Source organism: Polyodon spathula, chromosome 39 (genome assembly GCF_017654505.1).
Source record: "Polyodon spathula isolate WHYD16114869_AA chromosome 39, ASM1765450v1, whole genome shotgun sequence".
Classification (NCBI taxonomy): Eukaryota; Metazoa; Chordata; class Actinopteri; order Acipenseriformes; family Polyodontidae; genus Polyodon; species Polyodon spathula.
This window is the reverse complement of record NC_054572.1, coordinates 1655365-1668724: the sequence shown is the minus strand read 5'-3', so window position 1 is coordinate 1668724 and position 13360 is coordinate 1655365. Positions and strand designations below refer to the sequence as shown.

General features: G+C 38.6%; 1 protein-coding gene across 1 annotated transcript; it reads right to left on the bottom strand.

Moving 5' to 3' along the window:
• Positions 1-6436: 6436 nt before the first annotated feature.
• Positions 6437-11605, bottom strand: LOC121304763 (membrane cofactor protein-like). Its single transcript, XM_041236147.1, has 10 exons — positions 11331-11605; positions 9912-10097; positions 9691-9787; positions 9412-9485; positions 8963-9142; positions 8530-8718; positions 7957-8157; positions 7556-7711; positions 7246-7437; positions 6437-6904 (listed from the first exon to the last, which is right to left on the bottom strand). Exons 1-10 carry the CDS (start codon positions 11398-11400, stop codon positions 6900-6902), a joined length of 1350 nt encoding a protein of 449 aa, XP_041092081.1. The 5' UTR covers positions 11401-11605; the 3' UTR covers positions 6437-6899.
• Positions 11606-13360: the final 1755 nt, after the last annotated feature.

Sequence of the window (13360 nt, the reverse complement as noted above, 5' to 3'; positions counted from 1 at the left end):
CTCGCGCAACAGCAGCGGGGTGACGCAAGCACGTAGACGCAGAGGAGGCGTTTAGGGCGCCGCGCTGGAAGGACAGCAGACAGACTCCTGCCTAGAGAAGCCCATCAGCAGGCTTTCTGAGGGCTGCATTCAAAACGCAGTGTGACATTTACAAAGCAAAAACGTGCAAATAAAGAAACACCTGAGAAGGCTTACAACATACGGTACATATTTATAAAACTCAAAGGTTTCTTATGCCCAATACAGCGCTGTGAACAGTGTTTATATTTTTTTTTGCACACTTAGGATAGTTCATCCACTTCACAGGGTAGCCTGTCAGACCCGTGGAGCCACGCTGATTTTCCATGGGTTGATCTGAGCTCATGAAATATTCAGATACAAACAAGCCCAGTAAAAAGCTATTTTGATGCGAATCATATGCAAAGTTAGAAAGATGTCGTGCACCGCACACAACATCGTAGGAACCTGTTAAACTATGCAAGATGATATTTCAATTTACACATTTTATTAGTACCAATCAGTGAGTATTTGAATTGAATTAGAAAACTTATCTGAGCACTTTAGCATTGAGCACTTCCTAACAATTAGTTAAATATTTAACTAAATCTTAAATCTATTGAATATTTAGCTAAATGTTAAATCTTGTATTTAAGGTAACACACGCTGATCTAATACTATAATATATAGATATATATATATATATATATAATATATAATATATCAATAGTTTAAATATTTATATATTTCGATAAATATATAAGTGTTCATTTTATATATTCACAACATTTATAAAAAATAGATGATTTAAGTTAAATCTGTTAAAAAAAATGTTAAAATATTAACTTTTTTTTTTTTTTTTTTTTACTCATGGCACCTCATAGTCTGACTGCAGTGTGTTTGCATAATAAAACATAACGCGATTAGGTACCAGGAAACTGCAACGATGACACGATTATTCATTCAATTCGCATGTTCCTGTTACTTTGTTTAAAGGTATAATTTAAAACTATAGTCAATGTTATCACTAAAGTTACGCTATGAAAATAAACTCAGTATCCAACAACATTTTGGGAGTTGGGTCGGTTTGTCTCCCGTTGAAAGGGCGGGTGAGTTGTGCTCCAGCTTTAAATTATTGCCTACTTTAATTATTTCTAGTCAAGTCTATTAAAGATCACTCAACCAGAAACTGCGGGGTGCTTAGTGGGAAAGGAAACGTAACTCCGCCAAGCCCTTTTCAATTCATCCGTGATTAAACTGGAAATGCATGCATTGCTGAAGAATTTTGGCAATACCTTCTGTAAATAGCACAGTTCCGTAAGTGTAAAAAGGTTCCATTGTGCCTGGCTTTTGCAATAACACAAACATGACGTTAGTAAAATCAACCCTTTATGATTAACTGTTTCCTATATTTTGAGCCACGTTCGTATCTATTTTCATTTCTTTGTTTCTGACAACAGGCAAGATGGCACGTAATATCTTTAGCTGGCACCGATGCTGCGCCTCTTCAACCAACCCACTGTTCGATTGACACACACACACACAGGTCACATTTCCTAATGTAATGTATTGTAACACTAACCAAAATAACAATGACAAAATCGAGGCCCCTGCATCTGTTTCCAGGTCTGTTCAGACAGTGAGTGGGCAAGCTGGACATTTCATGGGCAGTGAGCAAAGAAACAACGGTTGCCTTTTTGATATTCGGCTCTTAGAAAAGTTTCTTATAGTAAAAGCATGACAAAGTGTAGTAATGCAGCGTGAAAGCATAGTAAAGCATTATAAAGCATATGAATAAATTTACCCAGGTAAACGTTTTTTAAGGGCAGTGTTCACATAGTGTATCTGTAATGACATCGGCTGGCTAGGACGTCACTTCCGAAAAGAGGACTGAAGCACGACTGCAGACCCCCAGAAGTATTCGTAGCGATATGATTAATAGCATTAGGACTAACAATATTGTGCAATTAAGAGGAATAATCAGCAGCATGGATATGTTACAGACCTTATAATAAATACTTGTTCTGTTTGGGTTACTCTGGGTAGATTTTCTTTATTGTGGGAAATTACTCTATGAGGAACCCAAGATACAACAGTATCTGTTATCCTTACATGCCAAAAAAAAAAGTCAGGTAGAAGGTATGATGCTTGGCACAGATGCAAATCAGGTCTATATTCCTGGTGAGATTAGATTATCAAGAATACAGTTTACTGGTGACTAACAGTGATCTGAGATGGGTTTGGTTTTATTTTGTTACTTGCTTAGAAAAGCAACCCTATTGCAAAACAATAGGAATTTATAATGTAGGCAATCTATATTCTGTGCCTGATCACAGTTCCTGTACAGTATTGAGACTTGGCTAATTGTGGTTAGTGGAACCACAAACCACAGTAATCTACAGTAATGTTTACCATTGTAGTTTAACCTTCTGGGCATTATTCATTATCAGTCCAACACCTTTGTGTAAGATACAAGGTATTTCCTGGATTTATAGATTTGCGGTATTCATTCAGTCATAAACAGATGTTATTAACAAGGAATCATTTTCAGATATCTGATGAACGACTGCCGTAAGAAATCTGTCTGAACAAGCCACCTCATTAGAATGATTAACTGAAAATGGCTCAAAGAGTATCTATACATTAACTGAGCATTGCCAAGATGTCGTGAGTTTCATCTGATTTAATTGCTTTTGCGTACAGAGGTTTTTAAGGTCTGGATTTTTGTAAGCTGGGCTAGGGTATTATTGATTAACACCAGGGCGGGAACAAATGAAATATTGATTAGTTCAGAGCAAGGGAAACAGGCACGCCCAGTTGATAATATTAGGCTATGGAAATATTTCAAACAGAAGGGATTCCACGATCACCTTGTCTGTTTGTTATTTTGCCCAATGGACAACAGCTTATTTATCTCATCCTCTCTCATCTGAGTGCTGAGCTGCAGGACAAAATTAATAGCTGAAGATCAGACCTGTAATTAAGAGCAGTGAGGAGACAAGCTTTCTCAAATGCCTGTCACCATGCAAGAGGTTCCAAACCAGAAAGCTTGCGGCAAAGTGGGCTGTATTGGAGTAACCCTTTACAGCACCTCTGGAGGCCTGGGTTTGAAATGAATGAAGACAAGGACTGTGGTGGTTGTAGACTAGAGGACACTGCGCCCTGCACAAATGCTTGTAGGTGCAACATTGGTATGGACAGCCAATAGTATACATCTGTAAATGCAATCTACACGGAAATAAACACAGTCACACAGCAACGCGGTTACAGACAATGACAGTTCAGTTCAATGGAATCGCAGTCAGGGTAATCATTAACTTCGGTATGTGTCTTAACCTATTCAGTGCCATAGTCCTCATTTGAGGACAGGTTACTTTGTAATTCTTTGGAGCATTTTTAACTGGCATCTACCTGTTATGTAACTTTTGTCTTTAACTATATTGTTATGATAACTTACTCTAATTTTGTTAACTGCAAAAGTCTTAATGTTACTGTTAATTCTACAAATGCATCCTTTCAAATACTTTAATGACGCCTCAATATAAAAGCAGAAACTGAAGCCTAATAGATACATTTCTTGTTGTTGTCCTCCCCACATCCTCACACGATAAATCTCCATGTAATTATCTTCATAGCCGGCGTGAAATTTCACTGGTCTGATTAGGGAGCATGTCTAACTTGACTGGTCTTCTCAAAATAGGACACAGCGATTTGTAAACACTGACTTTGTAGAACATTTTACATTGCGTGGTTTCTAGAGGCCTGGGTTTCAATCCAGTCCGGGTCACAAGCGTTTACTGGTCTCAGCAGTTTACCAGTCACGTTATGCATTTATTGCACAAATTTTATTCAAAAGAAGATACACATTAAGAAACTCCTGTCTAGGAGCCACTACTGGGCAGAGACACTATCTGACACAACACCTGTGGAAGAAATTGTATGTACTGTGATAAATTACATTTTAAACTGGGTGACTTGGATGCTGAGACGTTAATTGAGTTTGCCTTCCCCTTCCTTCCTTCAACCCTTAACGTTCACTAGATCTACTTGAAAGGTCTAGATATTAGTAACAGAGGGTCGTAAATGTTTGCATTGGAGAACAGTTGAGATTGCTTGCTGTCTGTCTGGTCTAAACAAACTAAGCTGATTCCTTTCTGTTAATTAAGAATGTCTGTCTGAAAGCCAACATACAATTCTGTTCCTATAAAGTGTTAAGTGCGACACCTGGTGGATACGTGCAAACCAGAAGTAAAAACGTTTACTACAACACAACACTTTGCTGAGAACAATTATACATTAATGAACAATTCAAACTTAATACTAAAGGCAACTGAAACTGCTCCTTAACTGAAACAAAAATGCAGTCTTCATTCCGACAACAGACGCTGCTTACAAAAATAATTCTATAAATGTTTTATTCCTGCTTCTGTCTATACTTATAATTCTGGTACCATGATTTCTAATTTCTGTATTCTTGCTTTTGTGAGCCTTAATAAAGTTTCAGTTTCTTTGTGCCTGTTATAAGTATTAAAGTTTGAATGATTTGAGATAATTAATCCTATACTTTTAGTGTTAGTTTATTGACTGGTTAATCTCTCGATATTGAAACTGAAAAGCATATTTTTATAACTTAGCCTCATATTTCTTTTCTGATCTCTAGTTCTTTTGATATATTTGAAAACCTTGAATGATGGAAAAGCTGAAATAATGATTTGGAAATCCCAGTTCCCGAAAATACACACAACCCTCCCATATATACACACACACACACACACACACACACACACACACAGTTGTAGTCAAAAGTTTACATACCCTAATGGAAACTTACATGCCCTTTGTAACAGGGCGAGGAACCCTGTACATGTATTTGTTTGTTTATTTTAGAACGGGGTCTCCCCCTCCGCCCCTGTGTATTTTATTGTTTTGTATGTATTTGTTTATTCTGATTTATTTGTATGATGGTGAAGCGCCACGTTTTGTTTTGTTTAAATGTGTTCTGGCAGAGGTGAGGTGGTAGCTCGTCCTCTGCCCGTTACTAATTAATAAACGCATGCAGATTGTGGCCAAGGGGTAATAGAGTAATTACTAGCTCGTTAAACCCCTCTGCCACTATATATAAACCTGCAGCTCTGTGCACTCTTAGGTGTTCAGAGGAGGAGTGAGAGGAGAGAGAAACTAAAAATACAAAATAAATCTAGGACAGTAAAGGCGATTTGCCCAGCCTGACCTGGATTACTGATTTTCTTATTGTGTTTGTGACTTGACGTCACCATCAATCTCGGATTGTTATTAACCTTCCTCACAATTCTTCTACTTGTTCTTGTTGAAAGAACCTTCTTTCTTCCAGACCGAGGGAGCGTTGTGACAGTACCATGAGTCTTGTACTTCTTGATAACAGAAATAATAGTTGAAATTGGGATACTCAAATGCTTGGAAATCGTCTTGTATTCTTCTCCAGCTTTATGACAATCAAATATTTTCTGCCCAAAGTCTTCAGATAGCTCTTTACTTTTTCTCATATTGACTCATTGGTAATGACAGCAATCATCCTATGCCTAGCCCTTTTATACTCTCTAAGAATGTTCAGCTACAATCCAGCATTTCCAAGACTTTTCTAGAATTAGTTTCTGCATTATCATGTTATCATGCACCAAAGGGTATGAATACTTTTGAATTTGCATTTCTGGAGTTTTGCAAAAAAAATTGCTGTAAATATCTATTTCTTTTTTTTTCCTCATCGACAAAAGTAAAACTTTTGCTACAAAATATTTTTCCTACATGTTTTTGAGAGATTTCTAGAAATTATACATTTTATATATTATACATTGATGTATGTAAACTTTTGACTACAGCTGGCGTATATATATATATATATATATATATATATATATATATATATATAAAATAGTAATGGAATATATGTTTCTAACCGTAATCTGCAGTCTTTAGGACCGTGGGTTTAGGAACATGCACTCCACCTCAGAAAGGCTTATTATTTCATTGTAAAATTGAAATTGATAATTGTAAGAGGCGTTGTGCTCAAGTGTTGGGGAGAGAGAAAGGAGAAAGCGACGAGTTGAAGAAAACAATTGAAAAAGAAAAGGTAGTGTTAACTGGGTCATACCTTCCCAGTGTAAACGAACTCGGCCTGTCCCTGTTCAGAATGCATTCGGTCCAACATTTAGTGCTGTAAAGCCCGGCATTTTTTAAAAATGTTCTGTAAGACAGATTGTTTTCACGAGTTTCCCGATAAAAAGCACAACAAACTAAGACCACAAAACTTTGAATGAACTTCTTCGTGTTGTAGATACTTTCCGCTGGCTTCGTTACTATATATATATATATATATATATATATATATATATATATATATATATATATATATATATATATATATATAAACAAAAAAGGCAGATATCCTCCACACTGCTCCATGTTAAATTGTTTAATTGTGTTTTATTGATGAATTGAAAAGTGTGTTATGTGGCCAAGTGGTAAATGGATGAATGATTGTCAATTACCCTTGGCCACATCATATAAAATGAACAAAGGGATGAATGTTTAGAGAAATAATATTAAATGTCATTATTTGATACAAGGGAAAAATGCAGCAAGTATGAAATGTTTAATGTATAAGGAAATATAAATAGGCATACAACTGTCAAACTTGTATCTTTCTCTACATCTTTCCCATAAATGCATTTAAGCCTTAAAAAAATAGAATGGTTATAAAACAACATGTGACTCATATTCCTGCATGATATTTCCATGCAGAGAAACAGTGGACAGGCTTTTTTTCTGTGCAATCTTGAAGCTTCAATCATCCATTCGGAGAAAATCGTTCTTTAGCCTTCTGCAGACCAACATTGCCAGTTTTCAGTTCTGTGTAAATGACTTATTTATCCTTGTCATTAAAACAAAAATAAAAAGAAACAGAGGTTATTACAGCATTAAGAGAAGCAATTTATCTAAATCTGTGTTAAAAAATAGATATAAATACAATACTAGACCAGCAATTACAATCACATGCCATAGGACTGTGGGAGTGAGGTGAGAGGGGCACAACTATAGACAACCCTTGCTCGGCATATGTAAGGCTTTGAAAAGTGTTCTGGAGGGATCAGCAATCCGTGCAGTGGTGCATGAGAACACACTGGCCCACCTGTGTTCTGCGCCACTTCCCCTTGCTAGAGCATCAACACTCGCAGGCACCGGGATTAAAAGCAAAACGAGAAGCACACTAACCTGTAGGGCTGCAGACCAGAGTGGGTCTGGTCCATCTGGAATCCTGACTGCAGGTCACATAGGCCAGGGTGGAGATGTCTCTCGTGTACCCTGGTTCACACTCGTAGTGCACTCTGTCCTCCTTGTGGAAGACCTTCTTTGTCATCTGTGGCTTTGCATTGAGGACGGCAGGGGGATGCTTTCTGCACCACACTGAAAGAAAATAGACACAGTATCCTGTCAGGCTTAAAGTGAATCCGGAATCACTCAGCAACACAATATGTAGCAAAACCCCAAAAAGATGAATACAATTTTTAAAAGTGACAAATACCATTGCACTCGGAAGGGTTGCTCCACTCCCCAGAGTCTTCGCACTGCATGTATTTAGACAGTTGCTTTTGACTACAGTTGTAGAACACAAGGTCTCCCACATGTCCTCTGATCTTGTCTGTTCTCTTAATCTCTGGAGGTCTCTTGCACAACACACCTGGAGAAAAATCATTATAAATGATTGCTACATTGAGTTAAATAGGATGATATTACAGTAGAAGAGAGTCTTCGTCTCACTGCAGATCATTAAAAATCATAAATCATTAAAAAAACAAATAGATCAATAAATAAATACATATCGCTTTGCAGTTGCGATAAACTACAGCACTAATCAAGAATGCACAAGTGAGAGCAGGCATTTGAAATCACAATTCAATCAATAAAGAAAAAAAAACTCCTTACGTATGCAGCGCAATCTGAGTGGGGTCCAAGTCAAATCTTTTCTACTACACTCGATATAGTCCCGCTTAGACAAATCTTTTCTGAATCCGTGTTTGCAATCGTAGTACACACGATCACCTGGTCGATATTCCGACTTTGCAATGTACCCCGGCTTTAATGTAGCAGTCTTTTTGGTAGGTGGAGGAGGTGCGTCACACATCCCTTAAAAGAAACAGCCAAGTTAACAAATAATAGAGGTTTGAACACTCCATTCGAAACGCATTTAGCATGTGGCATTTCATAGGAAATGCTGACATTTTAGACAAAAGCACCTGGCAGGTTCAAAGTGTCAGTGTTTAAAGAGTAGACCTCTACAATAAGAGTAAAGGTTTTCCACAAGACCAATTAAATACGGTAAGAAATGCTCTTGCTTTATCCACCGGTAATAAATAGTGGGATGAGTGGATGGGGAGGTGCTCCACACATCCCTGTATGTCAAGACAAAAATTTGTGTGCATCAGAGCAATAATATTCGATAATATTGAGGTCTATAACACAAAGCAAAGTCCATTATTGGTGTTGGGGGTTACTTACTTTTAAGGGGAATGCATGTTGGGATTTTTGGGTGCCATTCACTATTTTCTTCACAGGTAACAGTGTTTTCTCCGAGGAGTTCAAATCCCTCATTGCAAGCAAAACTAACAAAATCTTTGTATTTATAATCGGAGCCAAATCCTGCCGTCTTCCTGCCGTTCGGCAGTGTTGGGTTCAGGCAGCTAATCTCTGCAAAGACAAGAGATGCATTGCATGTGTCTAACAGAGGGGGCAGCACCTCTGACCATTTCAACTGGATTTATGATGTATTTGGAACGACTCAGCGTTACTGCTGTTTCTCATCGTGCATTCGACAAAATGTCTTTAGCTCGAAACACTACGACAAATCTGAATTAAAACCGCAGTTGTGTTCAACTGCAAAATAAGGGCAACTGTCTAGCAATGAGATTGGTTGATAACGGCCATACTGTACCTTTACACTGGGGCGGCGGGCTGCTGTAGTTCCCATGCAAGGTGCAAACAAGTTCCCTGCTTCCAATCAAGAAACCTTTTGTACACTGGTAGATTACAACTGCGTTATACTGCACATTTCCTGAAAGCTGGTTCCTGATTTCACCATCCACAATCTCTGGAGGGTCTGGACACTTAACAGCTATCAGAAAAAAGGGACAGATTCAGCTGTGTGCTACTTATCTAATAAGTGAGTCAACAAACACACCCAACAACAGGCAAACAACATAAGGGGTATGATTAAACAGGACTTATATCCACTAAAAAATAAATTAGCATTTACCATTTACTCGTGACATTTCTGCACACTCATACAGCCTGTGTTTAGGAATAACCTAATGGAGTTCCATCACAATTGGATAACATGGTCTTTAGATTTATGTATCCCTAGACATCTGCAGCCCTTCTCACCTTCACACAGAGGAACTTGTCCATCCCAGCCCCTGTCTAGACACATTCTGTAGTCCCTGCCTGCCACCTGGTACCTAAAACCACACAGAACATGCAATCACTACAAACAAAACCTTCCCCACGCTTATATTATGCATTTACCGGGGTCTATGCAACTGATCTTAAAAGGTACGTAAATATTGCTTAATTCATTTTGCAAACAAAAACACATTGAGAATTTGAAAACAGATGGGGTAACGGCTATGGCTTATCATTTTCTGGCTTAGCTGGGATACTCACCCCTCATGGCAAACAACACTGGCCTTATCTCCAAACTGGGTGCCCTCATACACAAAGTGTCCATTCAGTACCTCTCCTGGGCTGCCGCAGGACTTGGCTGAAACAGAGTGCGGAAAAAAGTTTCAGAGCAATCACGTGACAGTGGCAATACAGCAGCCTCACCCAAGCACTTGGACCTGCATCTCCACACGTGTTGAAGAAAGGTTGTATGCTGTACCTACCTTCACACTCCAGCGTCAGTTCTGACCACACCGTTTTATGGCAGGTAATCCAAGGCCGTCCAGCTGTTCGTTGATAGCCAGGCTCACACGAGTACACAACTTTAGCTCCGTTCGGGAATTCATATTGTTTTACATAGGCGGCTTTAAGGAGGACATTGGGCTTTGAAGGAGGTGAATCACATTGTCCTGAAACATGAGCAAATGGCCCAGATTACACTTCATGCTTTGAAATTCACAGTGCCATATTTCCAAAGCGTTTACTGGACTCTTTAATGAACTATATTATTATTATTATTATTATTATTATTATTATTATTATTTAGAACTAAACAGCCCAGTAATATATTTCCAGTTCTCTGCAGCACTCTCAAAGAGTTTTGTTTTTCATGAACCTGGTTTGATGGATGTAAGGAGTTCATTAAAGAAGGCAGGATACCCTTTGTAATAAACCCGTCTTCGCTTGCTTTGATTCAAGGGCAGTGTAAGACTCGGTGGTGGCACACAATCTCATGCACACAAAGTGTATCTACAGTACAGCGTTTAGTGAGAGGATGGGCTGTCTCAAAACTGTCTAATGAAAATGAAACCGTTATGCCATTAGACATTATCCCAGTGAACAAAAGCACTGCAGTTGAGCTATACAGGCAGATGAAACTGCCACAGTGTGTATATATTTAGTGCCACTACCAGATAGCAGATTTCGCTACTGTCTTTGAACACATTTCTCTTTCTCTAAACTTAAGGCCAATGAAATTGAAAGCATGTCTCTCTCCTATTTCCTTTTTTTTTTTTTTTTACCGTATGTAGAATTCGTAGTGGTTTTTAATAACCCTCAGACCCTTAATAACCCTTCCTTTTTTATTTCTAAAAACGTCAACATTAAATGTGAAGGTTATATATTAAGGTCCAGATGTAATGAGAAAAACCCAGTCCAAATCCGACACGTATTTTTCATGCCCAACCAACGAAAACGCCATTACTTTATACTAAGAGTGGTTCTCTGACGCGATTAGTCGCCAGAAAAGTGTTTTTCTTTGTACAGAAAAAACACAGAACTGAATGGACTCTTCAGAAAAGCACAGGTAAATATGACTCTGTGGGCGCTGTTGCTTGTTGCCTCTCTCTGTCCAGTCATACGTGTTATTCTGTGTGTGCTGCCTTTGTTCTTTATCAAACGTCTTTAGCACGAATTAATATATAATTAATATATAAAATCAAATGCAAAGCAATACCAATAATGCACAAATCAACTTGATATAAACATGCAAACCCGAGGATGTCTGTAACAATGTAAAATAATATATTTGCTGTCATTCCCATAAGAAAACAGCACTCGTTTTTAAAATACTAACCCCTCTTAAAAAGCAAGGCAAAGCTTGTCTTGGTATTGACAGTAGTTAATTAAAGTACTTTTCTTACCCAAGACGTTTTCGACGAACAAATAATACACCAAAAATACAGCTGTGTTGATCATTTTGCATCCTGACATTTATTTTTTTCCCCCACTAAAGATCTGGCCCACAAGCGACTGATTATATACTAGAATCTAGAGTACTGTACGATGGATTGCTGAAGTATAATCGTTTTCCTCCGTCACGTGAAATATGTTACTTAATCAGTCTCAGCATTAGCTTGTCTTGTTTTTATACCGCGTTGAAGCAATCCCTCACGCTATGGGAGGGTTTGGTGGGTTTTTTTTTTGTAACTCTAATCAGTTTTTTGTGTTTTGTTTGGTAATTGCAATGACTGTTGTCTGTGACCACTTCCCTGCGTGGTGATCGTCACGATAGACATAATTCTAGGACTAGACAGAGCTCCAGTACACAGGAGCTGTAAAAGGGGTTATTTGGAAGATTTTAATTTTTACAGGAGCACTCTGCTGCATTGCTTACTGGATACTTAGCACATGGTCCTGTTTATAGAACAGCCACAGAGCATATTCATTTTTTTGTTTCAGTGAAACAAATTAGACCAGCTGAGTCCAGGGTAAACCAGGCACAGGGGGTGAAGTGCAATCATAAATAATCAGAAAACAATTTCCTAACGGAATATCGGATAGGTGATCATCGACAACAGTCCTTGCATTGAGAACGCTTTTATTATTCAAAAGCAAGCAAAAGCCGTTACACACAAGGGAATCAATTCGTTGCTGCATATGTAGCTATGCCTACGCGTTTTATTGCATTAAACGTTTAATAAGGGCCCACTTCAACCTCTGAGATCACATTCAGAACATAAGGATAATATACATATTGTTAGCATTGTTCTAGAATGTAACAGTACTAGACTTGTTAAGTTGCGTCAGCTTCCAAAACAACATGTGAATAATTAACCGAGTTATTTTTTTCAAGTCTTGTAAGAATGTGCAACAGACCGCTGGATGTTTATACAATTGCATACCGGCGTATCTCAGAGGGGGCAATTGGAACATGAACTGAATTCCAGTAAGCTACTGTAATGTGCATGAACCAAACGACGACTGTAAACTAGAATTTCACATACCACAGCTCAGCGTGTTTCTGTGTATCGCTTCATGGGTAGCAAGCTTGAAGACCCGTGTAAGACTAGTTGAATCAAGGGGGTCTGAATTGAATAACACATTGATCCGTACTTTGCTTGAAGCTCTATAATAGCTGCCAGCTGACAGGGAGTGGTCACCTGTCCAGACTCTGTGCTGTGTGCATGTCGATGCAGGCAAAGGGAACTTTACGTGAAGCACGCAATAGTATTCATTCTCCAAATCGTTTGGTGTGACGTGCAATGGAACGGCATGACGCTTTTAGGGTTGCAGGGCTAAATTCCAGAATTCACAGGAACTGCGATTATTTTTTTTATAATTTCAGTGGCTTGCACCGGGGGAAACATGCCCCCCCCCTCATTAACAGAATACTTTGGGGATCTGAGCTAACGCATGGATACCCAAACTCCTCACTTTAATCCAGATTGAATACTTCTATGTACCTTTTGTCCAGTAGTAGGTGACAAAGGGTATATTTATGGTTAGTTCCTGGTGTATCCGAGCACTGAGGTTGGGGTCCTCACATGCCCACTGAGCTGGTGAATGGTAGTGCTGTGTTGAGCAGAGCGGTGTTTCAGTCACTCCAGTTCAAAAGAGCTGTCTCTTCTATCTCATCCACTTTAAAATTCAACCCCCTAATTCACAGCATGTGATAATGACTTTGTTACAGCGAAGGTGTGTTTGCATATACATGAAGTAATGTCTGTCCTGCCTCTTCCCACTAGTGTGATCCATAACACATGGCAGCTGGGTCCCAGAAAGCTGGTCCATGTATACTATAGGTCTGTGTTCCAGGTTTGAGAGGAGCTGGCAATTAGCCTTGCCTGGAATGAGATGTACTTTGGTTATGTATCCCGTATACATATCACAAAATGGAAAGGCAGTTCAAACTAATAAAAACAGACATTCACCTTGAAATGTAAACTTGTTT

What these genes read in the sequence shown, in the direction of transcription:
- LOC121304763 (XM_041236147.1), bottom strand. Translation starts at nt 11,400, where the DNA reads ATGTCAGGATGCAAAATGATCAACACAGCTGTATTTTTGGTGTATTAT. An exon ending in GTTCGTCGAAAACGTCTTGG is followed by an intron (nt 10,098 to 11,330) that starts GTAAGAAAAGTA and finishes CTCATGTTTCAG; the next exon opens with GACAATGTGATTCACCTCCT. An exon ending in CAACCCTTCCGAGTGCAATG is followed by an intron (nt 7,438 to 7,555) that starts GTATTTGTCACT and finishes ATTTTCTTTCAG; the next exon opens with TGTGGTGCAGAAAGCATCCC.